The following is a 17,636-nucleotide window of genomic DNA, read 5'->3' as shown; positions in this document are numbered from 1 at the left end:
AGATCCTTAAAACAACTAATAAATTTTTGGAAATCGTTGTTTGTTAAAGTCTGGTGAAATTTTTCTTGGAAACTCTTGCTTAATTTTGAAATTCTGAATTATCATTTTGCGTCATAAGTAATCAAAACTGATAAGATTATGGCCTTCTGGGAAGATAGAGACAGCAGGTTCCGCCAGGATACTGGTACCCGCCCACCAACTACGTATATGGCATTAGATCCATAGAGCCTGCAATTCTGACATTTATCACCAGGTACAACTTTTAATTTCACATGGTGACCAATGTTCAGACATTCAGTAAATAAGTCTGACATACACTATCCCACAACTTGAAGGCTTTGCATACATGAATACTCGGTTGAACTATGGTCTTACTCGTGCTAAACGAAATCAAAGTGTACTTTCTAGCATGTGCTATGTTGTTAATATTCAGTAAAAAGGCTGAACGGTAAGAACCACAGGTAGTGTCTACGGAAAAAACTGATGTTATCATCTTTCTTAAACAAGGTTACCTGCACATGAAATGTCTAACTGACCTCATTAATATTCATAACTTTTATCTGATATTTTATCAGTAAGTAAGTAAAAGTAAAGGTATCCCTGTAACGGGCCGTGGAGGCCCATAGGGTTGTGAGATGTTGAGATTCCCACATTTTCTAGACAATCGGCTCATAGATGGCGGCAAGGCTGTCAGCCCTATGCACTGGCCGCCCGTTACCCTCAAGAACATTCCAAGAATATTCCTGGTACTCATTTCTGTTAGAGGTTGAGTCGACCCCCGGGACATAGTGCTGTTGGAACGATTAGATAAACTGAAAAAAAATCCAACGACCTCATCGGGATTCAATCCCGCGACCTTCCGGCTTGTAGCCGGCTCACACAATTACGCTACCGCGTGCCCCCGATATTTTATCAGTACAAAGTAAATTCAGGTCTTCATGTATTATGTCTATTTCAAATTACATTTATAGCACAAATTCACATTTTATGTCAAGGTTTTTTACAACATTTAATCATAAACAATAAGTTTCATAAGTTGAAGGATACCAAATACAGACATATTTTTAGAGGCCAACATATTACATATTATATACATGTACATATATACACATATATCTTGAACAAAGTTTGTATATCCACAAAATATTATTTGCTTCATGCAACTGAATACAGAACATACAGAAATTGACTCTAACATACCTTGTCAACACAGTAAGTATACACAACCTTTTACACTACATCCTTGAATTTCACATATACAATATTCTGTAACATATCACTTAAAAATGAGCAACACAACCCTCAGTTTTTAAATAATGAAGATATGATAGAGGCCCAATCTAATTTTTAGAGATCTTCCTAAGCGTCTTCTTTCTCAGAGCTATTTTATCATACTTTAAGCGGAAGGATCTTAACAGATCTCATTAGTTCTATATCTTACATTCAATTTTGGCCACGCCATAGCTCAAGCGGTTAGTCGTTGGCTTCCCGCGGCAGCCCGGGTTCGATCCCGGGTCTGGTCAAGTGGGATCCGTGGTGGACAAAGTGGCGCTGGGGCAGGTTTCCTCCGAGTACTTCGGTTTCCCCTGCCAATCTTCATTCCACCAACTGCTCCACAATCACCCTCACCTATCATCTGGGGCTGGTACAATAGGCCAGAAGTGACCACAGTGCAAGGGACTTAGTCCCACCCCACTAGCAATAAAAAAAATATACATTCAATTTCATCCACTGCACTGTGTAAATATCACAGCCATGAGGGTACAGCACTCCTAGTTTGTACTGGGTTCAAACATCAGACCGGCAACTGTCTATATTGACAGATATTTTTCACGGTTTATATCAGTCCCTCCAGGCAACTGCTGAGATAGTATCACTTACCTCAAACTAAGCCACAACCACCTCCTTCCACATCTTTCAGACTCATTATTCGCTAATCAACCTATCATTCAACGCTTTGCAGTCTGAGCTGACAGCACTGTTAGACAACCCACAAATAATAAAGTAAAAACACTATGCAGAATGGTATAATTTGGCAAAATTTTTAATTCTGTCATTATGTCTTTATTTGATGTTAAATACTGTGTAATGTACAGTCTAGTGAAATGCATATCAATATTCTTACAGTTCACATATAATGTAACAAGGTGTTTTATAAATTTAAATTCCTCCATGTCTTAACCCACTGCACGCCATAATCCAATTAGACTACCTTGGCACATAAAAAATACTCCGTGGTCTGTAGTCCGCAAGAGAACTATACCGACCGAGCAACTGCTGCTTGTCAGCGAAGTTAGTGCCAAGTTTTGTGGATATAGGATGTCACATGGTCAGCATAATGGTTCCCCACGGCCGTTAATCTAGGTTTTCTAGACCGTAGCCGCTATTTCCTTGAAATAGCTCCTTAATTATCCTCACGAGGCTGAGTGGACCCCGTTCCAGACCCACGACTTCTCAGAAAATCTGATAGCACCGGGAATCGAACCCGGGACCTCTGGATCTGTAGCCAGGAACTCTGACCATTAGACCACAGAAGCGGTCAGATTACCTTGGCACATTCATATTAAAACTGTAACAGCTGACGAGAATCACTTAGAATAGCATTTCTTTCAGTAGATGACATCATGTGTGACAGACTGATGTTCAGAGGAAAGAACAGGCTTTAATGTTATTTACATATTTTGTAATTTGTATGTAATCTGTGAAAGTGTTATGTTTCTTTCTGAGAAACTGCATTTAAGACTATGAGATAATATCTCATTCATAAACTAAGACTATGTCCTAGATCATTAAAAGTATTAACTTATGTATATATATTATTATCCTTAATAGGTAATTCTCATTTCTGCTAGATTCTTTACCACTAAAAACCATGACATTAACTTCTTATGTGTATCTTTTTTCATAGAACATTTTAGGGCAACTGCTTAAAGTCTCTTCAGGATCAGAAATGGCTGTCCAGTTTTCTGCAAACGTAGTGACCAATGTTAAACGATCTGCTGATTGTTACACACGATTCCAATAAGCAGTTAGCCATATTTGTACATATGAGTGGGAGGCAGCATACTTGTGTGAAATCTCTATAAATATATTATATCTGCAAAGGCAACAAGAGTGTAACATCATCGGTTATTGACTTAGACCATGACATCATTAGGAGGTTACCAGTACTTCCAGTACACAGCTGTTGGTGAGAAGTCCAAACATGCTTACGCACAACCTTTCTTCCACAAGGTTGTCTACATAATGTATGACATACTATGCTTCACACAGCAGACAGACTTTATGAATCATCTTCCATTCAGAAACTTCTGATTCCACTCTTGCACATGTATCATGCTTATAGATCAGGGTTTGTCAGAAACAAGGGAAGACACGTGTTTCCAGTTAGCAGGTGTGCATGCAAAATGACACTGGGTGATGTGCGAGACCTTTGAAGAATGGGTTTGGGAAATTAAAATAGCAAGCAATCCTGAGAACAAAATGTATCAGTGGAGTGTTCAACGATGTTTCACTTGCTTAAAGTGGTTTAATGAAAGAAAGCCAGATCTGCAAAGTTATCCTATGGAAATATGCCCTCTCACTCATTATGTCAGAGCCAAATATGTCATAAATTCTCCATTGAATTGATTTTTGTCCATACAAAACAGCCATTGTTCAAGAACTAGATGTGGGTAATAAAAGTAAAAAAAGGTCAAGTTTAAGCACCACACCCTACAGAAGTATGGGGGAGCAGAGGTACAGCTCTACCACTCTTGACCTCAGCAATACATGGGGGCTAGCGGTCAGCATAACACCCTGGCTGCTTTAGTCCTGCAGAAGAAGCCCCCAGTACCAACTGGGTAGGGGGAACACGGTAGCGTAGTTGGTTGAGGCACTATGCTACAAGCCTGAAGGTTGCAGGTTCAAGTCCCGATGAGGTCATTGGATTTTTTTCAATTGACCTAATCCTTCCGGCCGCACTATGGCCCTGTGGTTGACTCAGCCTCTAACAAATATGAGTACCAGGAATTAATTAAATAATTTTCCTGGGGTACGAGGCTGGATGGGCCTCAGAGCCAGTCTCAAGATAGTAGAGAAGAGAAAAATCTCTTGCCTCCATCAGCTATCAAAAGAGCAGGTGATGCACAAAACTACCTGCAGTTCTGCAGGCACTTTCTGGAGTTGCAAAACAGATGGCACCAAATATAGCACATAAACGTTCATCAGAGATAAGGTTCACTTTCATGCTAGCAGAGACCCATAAATAAAACTTACTGTTACTGGGCTACTCAAAATCCTTATGCACAATCTCTTAATTCTGGGCTTAGGCCACATTAGTATGCTTTGCTGTCATTTTGTATTCTAGTGCTTTCCTCTTTTATAATGAAGAAAGTGATGCAATAACAGTCACAGCAAATTGATACAGAGGAGTGACCAAGGAACAAATAGACATCATCAATGACATCTGGACCGAACAGGATGAAGCAACTTCCAATTTATTTTTAATTTTAGGGTCATATGAGATTCAAATCTTTGGGACTTAGGGAATACATGACCTCTTTTACTGGCCTCCAGATGACAGATGAGTAAAAAAACAGAGCACACAAAGTACTCAGAGAAAACCTGCCTTAGTGCCACTTTCGACTAGTCTGTCATGCCATACAAGAAGAATTAGATTTAACCGTAAGGTTATGTAGCATTTAATGAGCTATGGAAGAATGATCATGACCACTATATTGGGATGAATATGAAGTTGCTATGACCTATTTTAAAGTTCTACCTGAAATTAAAACTGTTTTCCATTGCATTCTATTTCTAATAAACAATATTAAATCAATCAAATGCAATTAATTTGGACAAGAATATTATTAACTAAAAATGTTAATTAAGCATTATGTCATGAAGACGTATGAGGGAGTGGATGTATAGATACACATTTTCTTGACCTTGGCAGTAGTTGGAGGTGAGTGGTCATCTTCATGCCCTGGATGCTCTAACCCCAGGGGAAAGAGCTCCTGGTACCCATTCTATAGGAGATTGGGTGGACCCGAGAGCCGGTCTTGATGATTGGAGAAGTGAAAATTCTTGACCCTAACAGGACTCAAATTCCGACCCCTTGGTCGGCCAGTCCATGGCCAGTCGCTATACCGACTACGCTCTCTTCTTTTTATAATTCATTCTGTGTGACATCCCTCAAGTTTAGACCCCTGGAAGTCCTCATCAGCGGCATAATCGCACAATGGACAACTAATTTACAATACTGCTGAATGTATCTTCAATATACTTCTTTTGTGTTCGAACATTTGCAAACAAGCGTTACTTGACTAGCACTAAATATCTTCAAACTAAATTTATTTCCAGGGACAAAGAAAAACCAATATGAACTGAAGTTATGATAGCCACAGTCAGCAGCATGTGGAACGAGTCAGGCCTGTAAGGGTAAACTGAATCCAGAACTTCATGAAGCAGTAAATTTTATGAAGTTGATAGTCACTTACTTCATCAAGAAATTCCTTGCTTGAACTTTTATTACTGTTTAATTTGGTCAACACTTCTTATCTCAGTCTCTCATATGTCATCACAAATAAACAAAGATTTTAGAATATGAAAGATACAGCAAGGGTTACCCACAAGGTATTAACATTATGCATACCTATAAACAAGAGGTACCATGGTGAGACACAGACAATAATAAATATGCAAACTGTAAACAAATATCCTGTCACAAAACCTTGATGCATTGAAGTCAGCAATGGTGAAGGTAAAAGATAAAATAAAGCAGTTTTAATAAACAACACAACTGTATCTTTTAACGGTGTACTTGAATAATAAAAATGTAACCGTTAAGGCCACTGGTCACGGTAGCCGAGCGGTCTAAGGCATGTACTGTCTTCGCTCCCTTGGAAACCGGGATCGTGGGTTCGAATCCCACTCAGGGCATGGATGTTTAGTTTGTGTGTGTGCGTTTTTCTGTGTTTGTGTACAGTTAGTGGCCTTGCAACGAGCTGATCACCCGCCCAAGGAGTCCTACCGAATGTGTAAGATCTAGAAAAACCGAAGTGAATGGAGAAGTTCATGGAGGTAGGCCTAGGCCCACTGGGGCTGTAGTGCCAAGAAAAAAAAAACTGTTAAGGCCTTGAGCATACAATTATATCCTGCACAAGTAAAAAAAGTGGTGATAAGGCTTATCACCTGTTTGCAAATACATAATAATAAGTCAAAATATTCAGTGAACGAGCTCATCTAAATGATGTCTCGGTGAAACTAACTAAACATTCCTTAAACAAAGTAATCAATAAGGCAGGCACTAATGACGAGGGTGGTAATGAACACATTTCCAGAAATATTCTTTGAAGAATTATAATATTTTTCTACAAGTATGAGAAAACTGTATCACATTTAAAAACAGACTAATTTGCAATACACAGATTCTCTAGATGTGGTTTCAAACCTACTACTGATGTTGATACTGCAGATACAAATCTATTATCAAGGAAGCTAATCAATGGTAAATGTACTATACTACATAGGGAATAAATTCCCTTGTATTTGATTAAATAAAATTCTAACTGAAAAATGTTGCACAAAATATAAGTGTCACATTTCAACACAAAAAGTTATGGACAAAACCCAGCACTACAACAGGAGAATCAGCCATATTAATCCTGGAATAAATTATATTACATGTACAGTAATTATATCAAGTAATTTAGTAGACACTTTTAGTAGATTTTGTAACCCACAATCCTTCTGTAAGGAAAATGGTAAGCTTATGAAAAAACATTGCTCCCCCCCCCCTTTTTTCAAATATAAGCAATTCTGAAAGAACTTGGAATGAGCATTGGACTATGTGAAAGCATGTCAACTTTACACTTTTTAATTTCCTGTAGTCATGTACTTACATCATGGCAGATGTGTAAACATGTGAGCTGTGAGCACCAGAGCAACATTAATGCCACTTATATCAACTTCTTACTCAATTATTTACAGAATGCAAATGACAACACAGCAACTATGCAAACACTCCTACTGCAGCTAGGTAAGTGGAATTTGGTATGGAAACAGATAAAAAAAAACCCATGACTCGTGTATGAAATACTGAAAGTCAAGAATTACACACATGACAATATTGCAAAACTATGAATGTAAACATGATGTAAACATAATTTGTGCCTAGGTAACAAATTCTTCATGTGAATAAAATAAATAACAATAGTATTATTATAGGTCCAGATGACTAATAATCTATATAACATGATAACAGGCCACCCGGAACTCCTTTTAAATATTTGGCAGAGGAAGAAATATTTAAGGCATAGAAAAATCTTCCTGCAAAATGTCTGACAACATTTTATTTCCAGAAAATATGTCAAGGTAACACAGTCTGTTAGCAAATAAATGATTAGCTCTGGAAATTAATGTTAATTTTGTTCTAATCAGTCATTTTTCTAGAGATTACTCTAATTTCAGAACGTTATAAAATATGTTGTCTCCTTTTAATGGAAATATGTGTTTATATGCATTGTAATTCTTAACTTATATCCTGCTTTCTCTATGCAATAAGGAAAATTGTCAGCAATAGTATTATGATGTCAGTGCACAGATGGTTTGAATCTTACTAATATCTTTTAAACCAATATGTCATGTTTTCACAAAAGCCAATATGACTAAGACTATGTTCTGGGATCTGACACCATATGACTATTAATGAAATCTTGGAGGATGTGTTGCCTCCATCTTCAGAGCTGAAGAGTGAGTTCTACCCTGAAGTCGGAGACCATAAGTTCCTCTGAAACACTGGTACCTATCTACCAAACTACACGGCATCATTACTACTATCTCTGCAGTTATATTTTTGAACATATAAAGCTTACACTTAAAACTAAGTTAACAGGAGTTTACTTCATACCCATCACTGAGCTTTTTGTTTATACATGCTGCCCACGATTCTGTCATCCGCAAAGGGAAGAATCTGATCATGTCAAAATATACATACAAGCAGCTTTAGTGTCAATATAAGAAACATTACAAGACCACATATCCACAGAAACTTTACCACAAAATAACACTACAAATTTTACACATATTATAAATTTTCCCATTAAAAACTCATTATTATTATTATATTAAAACAAGTGTAGTGCTGGTAAATTTTTCAATGACGCATGTTATACTGGGGAAAATACTTACATGGTGAATAAAAAAACATATATATATATATTTCTACCATCAACAACTTTTGTTGATGGGTCTCTAGCTTCAGATGCCATACTGATGAAAGAATTCACTTTATGAAGCACAAGCTACAGCACAATACCAACAGATGGCAAAAAATGTGATGGGCAATTTAATAAGTTGATCCTGATGATGGTATACTATACATTTTTTTGTTTTGTCAGGTGAGGTGAGACTGAACCCAGTTGGCATACTGGCCACTAAATGGCCCACTGTACCATCCACAGATGATCGGTGAGTATGGAGCAGTGGGTGGAACGAGAACTGGCAGGGGAAACTGAAGTGCTCAGGGAAAATCTACCCCAGTGCAACTCTGTCCACCACAAATCCCACATGACCTAACCTGGGATTTAACCTGGGCTGCCGCAGTTGGAAGCCAGCGATTAACTGCCTGAGCTGTGGCATGGTTGTGCACTACATTCAGTATAATTAAATTTATGGACTCTGTCCACCATGCAATATTCCAAAACAGAACACAGTATTTCTGGACCTGATCTGCTCCCATTCAACTTTGGCTGTCCGGTGACTGAGATCAGCTCTTGCTAAGAAACCCAATAAAGCAGGCACTCTGCACTTGAGGACAAGAAAAGACCAGATACCAAAACAATGTGAACAGACGAAGTCCAGAAATTTATTAATACTAGACTTCGCGTGTACTAATAATCAATAAAGAACTCTCTGAAATTATATCTTAACTATGAAATTGAACAGTACCTGCGTCCACAATGGGTGATGGGAAATTATCTTGTTTAGGCACAGGGTCAGCAATTTTTCCAGAATTCAGATCAACATCAAATTTTTCCAAGACCCACTCAGTAAAGTAAGGAAGAGACAGATTGCCAATGGCATACCTAGCAAGAGACAGAACAATATCTTAGAATTCTTGTTAGTTTTAACACATGAATACATTTTTTTTTTCATTATTAAACAAATTAGAGGATACTATTGATTATCCATGTTAATGAAGTGGAAAAGACACACAAATAATAATAACAATAATAATAATTATAATAAACAGGATAACATGATGGTTGTTGAATACATAGATTTGGAAATGTATGCATCCCTTCAGTTATATAGAAAACCATTACACTTGGGGAGGAATGTAATGAATGTAAGATAACAATTACTCATCAAGTTACATTTGAGATACGTATATGTGCAGAAATGCATGTAGGTCTTCATATAAAATGGATATTAAAATTGTCCAGCCAAAATAAAAACTGAAATGGCTCCATACTGCCTCGTGAAATTTTCCAATATAAAATTTTGTGAAAATCAGTCCTGCAGTTCTCAAGTTGTTTCCAGACAGAAGCACTAATCAAACTTAATCGGCACACCTCAAGTTTGTGAGCGTTCATAAAAAAGTTCATGGATAAACAACATTGGATAATCAGGATTCTACTGTATTTATAACAAAATTACGTACCGATTTCCTGTGAAACTAACTATCCCATTTTCCACAACAAACTTTGAATCCTTGTATCCCCAACCATTCCATTTTAGCAACTCCTGCCTGAAAAGAAAGTACGTAACTATATTTTGAATTATGGGAAAAAAAAACTGTAAAGAAGAGACAAAATTATTAGGTACATCAGACACACAACATTCAAAATTAAGCACAAAACACCAAAATGGCGTGGTGTACTGGCCAGCACGCCTGTATCTGAGCCTCATCTCCAAGGAGGTTAATCCTGATCCTCAATCAGGCTCTTCAGGCAAATGTGCAGATAGCACCTTGCAGCGGGCCACACTGCTTCCTTCCCCTTCCTTTCCTAATTCATATTTAAAAACTTGCTGTCAGTCAATGCAATATATCCTACCTCTATGAAAAAGTATCTCTAAATAAATCAAGAGAGCAACTAAACTCAAACCCAGAAGAAAGCAACTAAACTCATACCCAGAAGAAAGCAACTAAACTCATACCCAGAAGAAACATTCAAAGCCAGAAGAAAGCAACTAAACTCAAACCCAGAAGAAAGCAACTACACTCATACCCAGAAGAGAGCAACTAAACTCAAACCTAGAAGAGAGCAACTAAACTCAAACCCAGAAGAGAGCAACTAAACTCAAACCCAGAAGAGAGCAACTACACTCAAAGCCAGAAGAAAGCAACTAAACTCAAAGCCAGAAGAAAGCAACTAAACTCAAATCCAGAAGAAAGCAACTAAACTCAATCCCAGAAAAATGTCACTTTGCCAACTTCCATGACAAATACATACACTAAGTTACTGCTTAATCTTTAAGAACCAAGAAACTGCTCAATACAGGGATAAGAAAAATTAACAGTAAAAGGATTTGCCATTCAGAATTTATGGTTATGAAGACTGGCCTTTGCAGATCATTCTCCACAACCAAAATAATTTCTATGGTCTCTATTTTGTTACTTTCCATTTTACTAAAAATATTATCTTAACAGTTTGTAGATCAGATGTGGAGATTTTTTCCTAACGTGCCTTTCGGAAACTTCTATCTTTCCATTTCCTACATATAAGAATGAAATATCTGTAGTTTTGTATGGTTATGAAACTTTGTCTCTCATATTAAGGGAAGAACACAGACTACAGATGTTTCATAACAGAATTCTGAGGAGAATATTTAAACCTAAGATGAACAACAGGAGGCCAGATAAAAATGCATATGACGAGCTTCCTAACTTGTACTCCTCGTCAAATATAATTAGAATGGTGAAGTAAAAGAGGGTGAGACAGCCAGGGCATATAGCATACACAAGACACAAGCAAAAGTGCATAAAAAATTTTAATTGGAAAACCTGAACAGAAGAAACAACAAGGAAGACCTAGACACAGGTGGAAGAATAATATTGCCATATGTATGATTGTGACTACAGACAGGTTTTGGACTGATTAACGGATTTATTGGACTCTTTGATACAGTGCATGACTACAAGTTACAGTTCACTATTACACACACACACCAGTGCCCATAGCAATCTCTTCACTAGCCATCGCTCGGTAGTGGCTTCCAACAGCGGACATTCCCTTTCCTCTCACTTCCCAAACTATCCCCAGCCTCAGCTACCAGCTTCTCAGAGCAACAACTCAAAACAACTGAACCTGAGCAGGTCTCTGACTGACTAACCTAGTCACTCACCAACCAACTCACTCAACTCAACTGACTGAACTCACTCCTCACTAACTGTTCTGCTTATAACATCTTGGCAAGATCCACACAGAAAACACCGTTCCTCTGTTGATATTTACAGGTCGTTTCCTACTAAATGTCATTTAGTTTTTTATTTTGTGGTCATTGCCTATCAACGGGTCTACATGACATAATATTAAAATGGGTCTTCCCTGTGCTTAACTAATTAAGCACTACCCCATGAAGGCGTATGGGGAAGTGGATGTATAGATCCACGTCTTCTTGACCTCGGCACTAATTGAAGGTGAATGGTTAGCTCCACGCTCCGGCCGCTTCACTCCTGTGGAAAAAGTCCCCCAGTACCCATTGGATAAGAGGCTGGGCGGGCCTCAAAGCCGGTCTGGATGATGTGGAGAAAATTCTTGACCCTGCAGGGATTTGACAACTCCTTGGTCATCCATCCCACAGCCTGTCGCTATACCGACTACACTATCCTGGCTCCTTCTATGGATTTAGTTACATACAAAACAGTAATTTCACCTATTATTTTCCATGCACAACTAAGTAAGTAGGTGCAGCAATTAAGGCTCTAGACTTGTGTTTGGGAGGTGCTCACTTCAAATTTCAGCTGGGGCACTAGTTATCCTGACTGAGGTATTTTCATGGTTTTCCTCAGTCCATCCAGGAAAATGCTGAAAAAGTGTCTCAATTAGGCCAAAATGATTTTGTTCCAAATTCTTTCCATCTCATCATACTGCCTGACCCCATACAGTCTACTTACTGACTGTATCATGCAGTAATCCACCCCTCCCTCAAAAAAAAATGTAAAACTTGGTCTCTCAAGCCAAGGGCAGTTCAAGGATGAGAATAATTAAGAATAAAGAGAAGAATATGTTTGGATCTAAGGTAGAAAAAATAAGAAGTGGCTGAAGAAAATGACATGGCAAGGAGCTTCTTATGTTGTACTCTTCACCAAATCTCATTAGGGCGATCAAATTAAAAATGAAATCGCCAAGGCATGAAGCCTGCATTGACATGATAAGAATCTCTGCAGCAACAAGGACTCAGTTAAGTTAAAAAGTTCTGTGTGTATAATTACTGGGTATCTGCGGGCAATATAACAGTAAACATTTATCTGCATTATGACTGCTTTGAACTTACAATGTTTATTTTCACTGCGATTTGTTATTCTAGTGAACTCTGTTATCCAGCAGGTGTGAGAACTCTGGTATTCTGGATACATGAATCTGCTGTTTGTATAAGAAAAACTTTCAAAAAACACGAAAGAGGTCTGATCTTTTACATACTTTCATTTTCTGCTCCAAAGCCAAATCTTGCATAGTATTCTTCTTAGGTGAGAAAGTAGATCGAGGAATGATGGATTTTGGTTGCATTGTAACATAATCTTAACAATTTATTTTATTGAAAGCCATCACAATTAATAATATATATATCTGTAGTATCAAGTAGTACTTTACTACATGTTTTGGCTTTCAAGAAGCCATAATCACGTAAATAAACTTAAAAACTTCTTAGCTATTGAACTGCATGCTAATTATAAGATGTGTAATTGCTGTGTTGTAACGGCTTTCAACAAAACAAATATATAATACACAACAGGATGCACTCACTGGGGGGGGATCTAACAAATCCAAATAGTATATAATGTAATCACAGATCACTACAATTGTAATGACACCTGCATAAGGAAGCATGAGCAGTAGTTCTCGAGGATGAGAGAACTACTGAATGGTGGTTGAACATATGCACACTGAAACTTGTTTTTCAAGTAACTTCAGAGATGTACAGAGCTAGTGTAGCTCTTTCTAACGGGCCCAACTGAGTAGGTTTATCCTGCCCCATCCACCTGAGGATGGAGACAGAACCAGTCTCTGAAACATTGTGGTTTTTTGTCTTCTATATACCAGACTAGCAGTGTCATCAACAGCGACTTGAAGCACAGAGCAAATGATGCTCAAGATGGTTCAAGTTCATATAGCAACAGGCGTGACCAGAGTTTTTGAATGGCTGTTGTACTGCGATGTGGAAAGCAAATGGAAAAACTACCACATTATCACTTTTCCTGGATAGTCTCTTTCCAAAAACAGAGATACCAAATGTGGTGTTGGAGAAGGATGGAGAAGATCAGTTGGACCAATTATGGGAGAAATGAAGAAGTGTTATTTAGAGTTAGTGAGTAGAGGAATATCCTACACGAAATAAAGAGAAAGATAGAAGGGCAGATAGAAGTGACCAGAAGACTAGGAAGAAGACGTAAGAAGATGCTGGATGACTTTGGGGATAGAAGAGGATATTCTTATTTGAAGGAGAAAGCTCTAGATCGCATTAAATGGAGGAACTGTTTTGGAAGAGACTGCGGACCTGTCGTCTGACAGATTACTGATGAATGAATGAATACCAGACATTGGACAGAGTCCAAAATAAGCCTGATAGTTCTGTACAGCATACACCATCGTCAGAATCCTAATTTTCTTTTGAAATTTCTCCTGGCTGCATGAGAATTCCAGATGCTTGTATACTAAATAACCAGGAGGTTACTATACTAAATAATGTCTCGGTTATGACATACACAAGAAATATGCAAGGTGTCCAGTAGTGGCTCAGTGAAGTGACATGCCTGATATAATATATCCAGTTCACTCACAAGAACACTGCGACTTCTTGTTCCCAAGTACATTCAAAATGACTCCAGGTTCTTACTCAATGGGTACTATAATCTCTTAACCTGGAGATGCAACAGCTGAAGCTTGTAGGCTATACGCAGCTCCATCTAGTTCAGACATTTAAAATGCATGGATATTTACATCCATGGCCCTTATGTCTTCGTGATCTAGGGCTTAGATAATATCCTGTTTCACCTTTGCATATGAGCACACAGGGAAAGTAATGCTCACTTCTTCAGCCACCATGTTTAGATAATTAACATTAAAACATTCATGTATACAGTTAGCTTATGATCATAAACTTCAGTACTTTCAGTGGGTAGAAGGCTGAAATAATATCTTAGAGCAAGCTATAATTACTTCCTTGCCCATACTGTTAATGACAGAATCTTCTCTTCTGAGCAACCAAATACATCCAATTGCTCAAAACAGAAAGAAAAAAAGCTCAAAGCTCAGAAACCTGGAATAACACTGTCATTACAAAGACCCATAATTAGAATTTGTCTTGAAATAGTTCATATCCTAACAACCGCTTTCTCCGGATTCATGTCAATATTATCATCACCACCTATATATTTCAGATTTTCCAACCTAACAACATTCTATTCTGTGATAAGAGGCTCACTTGGAAGTAAGGAAGGCCCTAATAAGACGTAACATACCGGCACTTCTCTAGAAAGGCTGAAGAAACTCGCGACAAGTCTCAGCCCAAGATACCTGCTCTTCGGTCGGCGGTGTGAACCTCCCCCCGCATGAGGCAGTATCAGCACTCTTTAAACACCATTTATTATGTAACTCTGGGATGGTACACATGTCAGGAGCAGACATAATAAAAAGATAAAGTTATAGTTGAACGCCTTACCAAAACTGATAACAAATTTACAAAAGAGAATGCTGCCCAAACCAACACAAATACTGGGTAGAAATCCGTACCTGTTCTTAGGAATAACACTCTTAACCGGTTTACTTCTTCGTGGTTTCCGAGCGTCGCTTGATGGCCCAATCTGTGGAAGCACTACGCCCCCTTGAGCTGTATCTGAGGTCTTGTTTTCAGAAGAGCACAACTGCATTGCAATCGATGTATGAAAAACATTCTTCCCAACACCCAGATGCCGGGCGACTACTTTAAGTCTATCGTCTGCAGACATTGGCAAGATTTATAGGAACAAAATATGAGCACTAACTTGCACAAACACGTTCTACTAAGTCGCTCCTCACACTACTACTACCACTCCCCCAAAACGTAAACCCTTCGTAGCCAGCATCTGCCATATAGTACCACTCTACTACAACGCGCTACGGTCTGCTACCTCGATCACCTCGATGACGCTCGACGACCTTGACCACTTTGACTGATTCATACACGTTCATACACTTTCCCACAGCATATCGACCAGGGATACGCTAGGAATATCGACTGTTCTACAGTCGATTATTTGTAGACTGGCCTGACCTCTAACGTATATGTCGCTAATTACATAATCGTGTTGATCTGCTGTCTAGCAGTCGGAGCAGTCGAAGTTCCTGCCAACAGATCCAGAGGTCACAGGTTCGATTCCCGGAGCTACCAGATTTTCTGAGTAGTAGTAGGTCTGGAGCGGGGTCCACTCAGCCTCATGAGGATAATTGAGGTGCTATTTGAAGGAAATTTAAAGAAAACTGTAAATAAATTAAATAATCCGTTCACACTGTCTAAGAATCATTGTCCTAGAACTGTGTATATATTTGTTGCAAGAAAGAAACACATAATAATGGTGAGGACAGTTTCCAAACCTTCAATCTTCTTGTCCCAACATAGAATGAGACACATTATAAAAATCTGATGTATACTTACGGTTCCAGATGTTCTCTTGCACAAAAACTGGCACAGATACATATCTGGTTGGTTCTCTTACGTTGTAAAATGAAAAGATTTTTGCTGATTCAGACTTCTTTTTTAATGTTTTTGCCTAATTTATATCGAAAATATCTTACATTTCAGACATACATGGTGAATAGCAGTTTACATTACTTTACACAATCTTTTCTTTCCACAGCAAAGTACCTGAAGAAAAGAAACTGTATTGCTATGGTTAAGAAGTAACAAAATTATGTTCATTTTCTCAGTACAAATACATAGAAACAGGTTTCTGCAATGTATTTCACTTATTTTGAAAAAAATTAAATGAGTGTTTAACTTTATTCATTCTAGTCCATACTGTTGAATGATTTTATTACACCGTCCAGTGTGACTCAAAACGCTGGATGGTGTAATCAAATCATTCTATATTAAAGGTGTGTGTTTCAAAGAACATAGCAAATTTCAAAGAATTTCCAATGTTCTTAAAATTTCACTTTTGACTTACCTATTTTGATTCACTTCATTCATGTGTACTGAGGCAGGATGATAAGATGTTACTCTGTGAAAAACAGATGTTCTGTTCTCAGTGAATGGAACAGCACAATATTAAGTACACGAGCAACCCCAACAGCTCCTCCAGCATGGTGGCTATGCAAATGTCTGACGGTAGAACAACACAAACCTGCTCTTTCATCTCCTTGTTTCAGCTGTCTTCTGGCTTGTGATACCATAATGTCTTGTCGGTGACTACAGATATTTGGAGGAAGCTTGCTACCTCCAGGTGTGAGTCAAGTTTCAATGTGGATAGGCTATACAAGAAGGGAGAAGGTATCAACCTATGGGGAACAAGAGAAATAACTAATCAGAGCCAGGGATGTCGAGGAGATTGAACCTGTCTGTACCAATGGAAATGGGATGCAGGAACTGGCCAAATTTTGTGTCATGTAGCAGTGACTATTATGAGAGCCATATAAACAGGATGTAGGCGTGCATTTCAAAGAATACATTCTGTATCTTTGGTACATAGGGATGACTTTATTCCATATGAAAATAAACTTTCTTTTGCTGAAAAATCCTACCTTTAAAATACAACTGGATAAAAGATGTTATTAAAAATCATACATAAGGGTTATAGCCAACCCAGTTCATAAAATAAAACTATTAGTCACTCATCTTCTTTGATACATTATAAAAAGGACAGTGTCACACAACAGTCAAGCATAATAGCTGTCTGAGACAAAGAACAAACTATTACAACATTAGCTACACTCCAAAGCAAAATATATTCCCTCATAAACATTCTGAGAACTGGAGATAGTAACTAATAAACTTTATCCACTTTCTGTCAAGGCCTTGCTGGAGCCAGTTCAGTTCATGAGCCAACACTTTGATATATTTATGTGCAAATGGAAGTAGGCTACCTATAATGTAAAGTTCCCTAACTTTGCTTCCCACTGATACATGCTTCTGTCTTGGACTATTCAGTGAATTTTTAATAAGACTATGTCCTCTTTCAACTTGAATGTTATGGAATAAATGGAAGAAAGCTAGTTACCCATTTTAGTATACCTGTTGCAGCGGTGGCATAACATGAATTTTATAGCTGAAGAAGTTTGTGAAATTCTTACTGAATTGGATTCATGCGCCAAAGGTAGAAATTTTGATGAATTACATAATCTAATGTGGACCAAAGTTGAATATGAGTAATCAAATTGTAAAAATGTGACAGTCACAATTTTAAATGGCAAGAAATCTTTCTACTCAAGGAGATGTATTAAAATTACCGTTGA

At 38.0% G+C, this 17,636-nt stretch overlaps 1 protein-coding gene and 1 long non-coding RNA gene across 2 annotated transcripts in view; one reads left to right on the top strand and one right to left on the bottom strand.

The window, feature by feature from the left end:
• LOC111869769 (alkyldihydroxyacetonephosphate synthase) overlaps positions 1-15,364 on the bottom strand; it is a 38,382-nt gene extending 23,018 nt beyond the window's left edge. Inside the window, exons 1-3 of the mRNA XM_023861525.2 lie at positions 14,940-15,364; positions 9,647-9,733; positions 8,932-9,068 (exon numbers count right to left, since the gene is read on the bottom strand). Coding sequence (XP_023717293.1) covers positions 8,932-9,068; positions 9,647-9,733; positions 14,940-15,154 — 439 coding nt within the window. The 5' untranslated portion in view covers positions 15,155-15,364. The remainder of the gene's footprint in view (positions 1-8,931; positions 9,069-9,646; positions 9,734-14,939) is intronic.
• Positions 15,365-15,675: 311 nt separating this feature from the next.
• On the top strand, positions 15,676-17,114 carry LOC111869766. The gene is made up of 2 exons (XR_002843723.2): positions 15,676-15,760; positions 16,554-17,114. It is a non-coding gene; the product is annotated as an uncharacterized LOC111869766 (long non-coding RNA).
• Positions 17,115-17,636: the final 522 nt, after the last annotated feature.

This window comes from Cryptotermes secundus, unplaced genomic scaffold (genome assembly GCF_002891405.2).
Source record: "Cryptotermes secundus unplaced genomic scaffold, Csec_1.0 scaffold93, whole genome shotgun sequence".
NCBI lineage: Eukaryota > Metazoa > Arthropoda > Insecta > Blattodea > Kalotermitidae > Cryptotermes > Cryptotermes secundus.
This window is presented reverse-complemented; position numbering and strand designations above follow the sequence as displayed.